The sequence below is a fragment of the Saccostrea cucullata genome, unplaced genomic scaffold, assembly GCF_032062105.1.
Source record: "Saccostrea cucullata isolate Sc308-1 unplaced genomic scaffold, CSIRO_AGI_Scuc_v1 ctg16947, whole genome shotgun sequence".
Lineage (NCBI taxonomy): Eukaryota > Metazoa > Mollusca > Bivalvia > Ostreida > Ostreidae > Saccostrea > Saccostrea cuccullata.
This window is the reverse complement of record NW_026941356.1, coordinates 605-6130: the sequence shown is the minus strand read 5'-3', so window position 1 is coordinate 6130 and position 5526 is coordinate 605. Positions and strand designations below refer to the sequence as shown.

Below are 5526 nucleotides of genomic sequence, written 5' to 3'. Positions count from 1 at the left end.
TCTAACAAAAACTTTTTACCCACAAACTGGTTTTGAGGCATAAATTCCTTCTTGCTGAACGTGATATAATTTTGCTTACATAAAAACCAAGCAGTAATCAAAATATCTTTATTAAGAAAAAATATTTTATAAAAAACATGGACGGAAATGAGTGAAAAGTAAAAATAAGCTGCAGATTTCTAAATAAAATAGGCAATCACAACACAATCAATATCACAAATAATGTTATATGGTGGAACATACATGTATACCAAAATGCTCCCCAGATGAATCATTAGCATAATAACCTTAAAAAAATATGAATCTGACATAAAATGAGAACAAAATGGAATTCTGATTGGAATTAACTTGGAAATTGTAATAAATTAATATAAATCATTAACAAATTTTAAAGCAGACGTTCTCAGAGATATAAACAATATGCCAACTTGATGATGTTTCTACAAAAATTTATTGTACTAGTTCATCAACACTTTCTGAAAACAGCACATTTTCAGGTCTCAGTTGTCAACTAAAGCCAACAAGTCTTTTTTATTTGGCATTGTCTTGTCATGGTCTGGTAATATTTAGCATGTCCCTGAATATTGTGTCTCTGTATTTTTTCTCCAATCCAATCATATAGGTCATGTAATTTGATGCGTGGAATCCTGTGATGGCATTCTCCTGAAAAAAAAAAAAGAATATAAAACTAAGCAATTCAGCTCTATCATGGCAAAATTTGACATTGACGGTAATACTACATTTACAAATGAAACAATGATGCACCCGCAGCTTATGGCAAAGGTTGTATTTTCTCAAATGCAAGTCAAACTCCAAGGTCAAGATCAAAAGGTCAAAATTCAAAATAAAGATGCAGGTCTTTTCGCAAGGAATACACTTGTGAAATATGAAAGCCCTTGTTCTAAGTGTTCAAAAGATATGGCCAAGGTTAAAGTTTTTTTTATGAAGTGGGTCAAACTACATGTATAATGTCATGGTCAAAAATATTTATACCAAATGAAAAGTCTTGTCACAATGAATACATGTAAAGTATGAAAACCCTGGCACAAACTGTTCAAAAGTTATGGCCAAGATTTAAGTTTTGTATTTTTTTTGTAAAAGTGGGTCAAACTCCAAGGTCAAGAGGTCAAATTTGGTGCACTCAAAGAAAGGGTCTTGTCACAAGGAATAAACCTGTGAAATATGAAAGTTTTAGTCCTACCCAGTCAGAAGTTGTGGGCAAGGTAATAGATTTTGCAAAGAAACAGATAAACAGACAGACAGATGGACTGACAGGGCAAAAACTATACACTAAAACTCATTTAGTACGAACACAGATATTGCGAATTTACAGATATGACGAAGTCATCTTGCACAGCTATATAAATTTAATGAATTTCTTATACGGTTATAACGAATTTCGGATATAGCGAAGCAATATCATAGGTCCCAGCGACTTCGTTATAACCGAGTTTTGCTGTATACCCCCGAATCTTCAATTATGGGGGCATAAAAAATAATAATGATAAAAAAAAAGTACAGTTTTTAGAGAAAATTAAATGTCAATCTCATTATAATGGACAAAACACAACCTCTCTTGGCTAAATTATTTTTTTGTAAATAAGGAAATAAGTACCTTGAGATAAATGATGAGCTCTTGTGTTTGCATGTGTTCCATGATGTTTTTCTGTAGGTGTTTGAGGATGGCACAGCACAGATACACCTGGTAGTCGATCCCCATCACGACACACAGACAGACATACTGACAAATCTCATTCCAGTCCAGGTAGTTCCAAAAACACTGCTTCAGCCAATGAAAACAGATCTGACAAAAAATATCAGTAAAATGATGTTGAAGAAAAAAACGTACATCTGTCTGAATGTTGGGGGGGGGGGGGGGGGGGGTATTGTTGGGATTGTTAACTAAATGTGTAAAAATAATATCTATTTAAGACTCATGTACAATCCAAGGTTTAAATTGTGTATTTATTTGTTGTTGTAAAAGTGGGTCAAACTCCAAGATCAAGGTCAAGAAGTCAAATTTGGTGGTACCCAACAGAAGGTCTTGTCTCAACTTTCTACCACCCTAAGTACAGTACCTGAGCTGGAGTAAATCCTGACATTTTAAATGCGGAGGCTACAAGAGGAAGTTCTATCTGGAGAATTAGTTCAATGTTGTGACCTGTGCTGGAAAACAGTGGGGAAATTCCACTACACATCAGGTCAGAGGGCAAGTGAACCTGAAAGATCACAAAAAGTAATGAAGCAACTGGTTCATAAGCATAATTCTATATTCAGAACAGAGGCATATACAGAGAGATCAATTTAGCATATTTAAATAGGAAAACTTTTCTACTTCTGTCAGTACGCAAGTGAGTTAAGGCTACATATGGAGGTTTATATGCAAAATATCTAATTAAATTCCATAATTGCTCTACCTACTGCACAGAAAATGCTTAGACTTGCTTTCTAATACATTCTTGGTACACACGACATGCGATAGCCAGTACACATTATGACGTCATACTATGACGTCATCGACCTCTACTACACAAGTTTATAAGAAACATCAATAAAATCGCTTCGGCGCAAGGGCATACCTTACTTTGTTTTACACTGAAACACTGAGGTATAAAAAGACGCAGGATATTCCAAGGATTTAAGATATTGCTGCACAAATGTCGGCACTGTAATTGTTTAGTTACTATTCATGCAGTTTTAAGTTTAAACAGGGTAAAAATTCACAGTCCAGTGTAAGTTTCCTAAAATTTTTATCGATTGAGAAAGTGCATAGGATTTGTGCAGCAATTTTATTAATTTTAACAACATTCTCCTTAATATTATACATTGTTTATTTTAAATTAGATAGGATATGCCCTTGCGCCGACGTGATTTTGTTGATGTGATTCATTACCTTGAATGGGAGAGAACAATGACGTCATAATATGACGTCATAATTTGCACTTGCATTAATAAACTGTGGGTACTTAGTATGTATAAGAAAATTTATTTGAACTTTCTCTGTACACAAAATATACAATTTATAAATTTTTATTAGCTTATTTGCATAGAAATATCCATAATTAGCCTTAACTCACTTGCGTAGACTTGAATGATAATGACATTTCCTTCACACTTCATTATTATTTTCAAGAAAGTCTTAACCTTTTGAAAATGTAACACTGGATCAGATTCATGGCACATTCTAATGGTGTGCAGAAACTACTACATCTGGATTTTCTTTTGAAAATCACATTCTTTCTGAATTTTACCCTGGGTCATGAACTCATAAGCAATAAACAGTTGAACTTTGGTATCTTGAACACTGATAAAGAGAATACTATGTATATGTTGAAATTATTTGGAAGTCTATAACACTTATATTTATTTAAAAGTTTTACACCTGATTTTCTCAAATCATTAGATACCATACAGTATTTTCACTTTCCTATTGGGTTTGAGATAATAAGGTGTACTAATAAATCTTCTGAAGACTTCAAAGTTAAAAATTCATGGTCAGACCGTGAATTTATAAACTAGACTACCAATGAGCTTGCAGCAAACTTACAGAGCAGTGAAGCCTGGGGATCCAGAGATAGCCAGAGCAGCCTAAGGTGGAGAACTTATGGAGGAAGTTCCAGGACTTCTCTAAGTTACCTCCAAACATCAGGAAGATTGTGGCAGCAAACCAGTCAAAACCTCCATAGACCGAGTGGAGATACTCTGAGTATGGAGAACATATTATTACATCAAGCTCAACCAATATATATATCACTGAATATACATGTATATTAACCAATAAATAGTCTGAGTTTTTAAAGAAAGGATCGGTGAGTTTTAAAAAACAAAATAATGAAATCAGATGTTCATCACCTATAAGTATAAGTGTAGCAAAGTATACTGAAGCATGCAACATTATTTATATTTCATATACAATACACATGTTTGTATGCTTATAAGACAGTCACATAATTCCACATTTCCTTAAAATAATACTCAGTTTGGAATGACCTTACCTATAGAGGAATCGACCCCTTTCTGCTGTTGTTTGAGGTAGTAGGAACACTGCCTCAGGAGCTGAGCTAACCGATCTGTTACGTCATTGTGTATCACCTTTAAGTGAAGGCCATACCTAAAAGTGACCTTTTAAAGCACTGTCTGTACCTTTAGAATGAAAGAAAAGTAGTAAATTTAGCCTTGTAACACTACAATTATTCTTATATCTATTGGGTTTTAAGTGTCAAATTTACATGGGTACATCAGAATGTGTACATTGAAAAGCATTATACTTTATTAAGGAAAAAGATTTCTATCACAACTGTTATATATCAAGAATTCTTAATCATTTTAATACTTAAGCATTGAATTAATTTGGGGTGTCTTGTCCTATAACCATTGGCCGTGCCAACAAATTGAATACCGCGCGTTAGCATGGTATGATAATTTGTAGGCACGGCCAGGTGTGTTTCAGGACCGAAGACATCCCAAAATATGAATTCAATGCTTATATTTACATTCTCTAATTTTTCCTTTTCATAATTGTTTATTTCGGTAATCTTTAATGTGAATTTAGCGCCCTTCAAAACTGGTGTGCTTTATAGATGTAAGAGCCGTTTGTGATGTTTGTGACGTTGCAAAGTTAAATAACGCAAACGGAACATTGCGAGGAAAAAAGTGACGAATTAATTTTAAACGCACATTTGTTGTATTTTTACAATAATTTAACAGGGTAAATTTTTTTTTACTTAATTGTGTCAAAACAATGTACATTTTGGTGTTTCTAGATTTGAAAATGCATATAGTTCCTACTGTGTATTCTAACGCGCGGTGACAAGGTTTCGCATGTGTTATAGAGATTTGAACGTCGTGGATTTCTAATGGATTTGATAAAAAAATAACCTGAATGTAAATATTTATCTCTGAAATAAAAATACTCAACAAAAATATTGACTTTTAATATTGGAACAGAATAAAGTTATCAAAAATGGTGTTGTTTTAAAAGTTAAAGTTTGATGTTACAAAAACTTAAACCTGAAAAGATGAATTATAAAGAAACAAAAAGTTGCAACAGTTTTTGTTATCACAAGGTTGTGCAAATCTTAAATTATCAATAACAGTGTTGGCCTGTTGGCCTCAGTCGGGATAATAAAATTGGCAAATCTGTGGCAACCTTGAGTTAGCCTACCACTGTTGCCACTGCTGGGGCGTGAACGGCGCCCATAACACCACGGCTCTATAAACAAAGGGACATTACTACAAATCTAATGTGGCATGGCAAAATTAAAAGAAAACAGACATGTTACATGTTACAACATTATAAGTACAAATTCAAGAAGTAATTCAGGTAACAATGGGTAATGGAGCAAAGATACTGAATCAAAAATGTACAAGTAAAATTTCTAAATCTACTTGTCAGACATTTACACAAATTCCTGAAATTATTTTACTCTGTTTAAAACAGGGAAAAATAAAAAAAACACAAAAGTTCAATATGTTTAAAAAGAAAATATTTCCTTAACACAACATATATTTTACACACATGGGTTT

The 5526-nt window shown here is 33.3% G+C and overlaps 1 protein-coding gene across 1 annotated transcript; it reads right to left on the bottom strand.

Moving 5' to 3' along the window:
• Positions 1 to 203: 203 nt before the first annotated feature.
• On the bottom strand, positions 204 to 5200 carry LOC134257671 (protein broad-minded-like). The gene is made up of 6 exons (XM_062740261.1): positions 5165 to 5200; positions 3996 to 4122; positions 3548 to 3702; positions 2079 to 2219; positions 1616 to 1804; positions 204 to 663 (listed from the first exon to the last, which is right to left on the bottom strand). Exons 1-6 carry the CDS (start codon positions 5198 to 5200, stop codon positions 550 to 552), a joined length of 762 nt encoding a protein of 253 aa, XP_062596245.1. The 3' UTR covers positions 204 to 549.
• Positions 5201 to 5526: the final 326 nt, after the last annotated feature.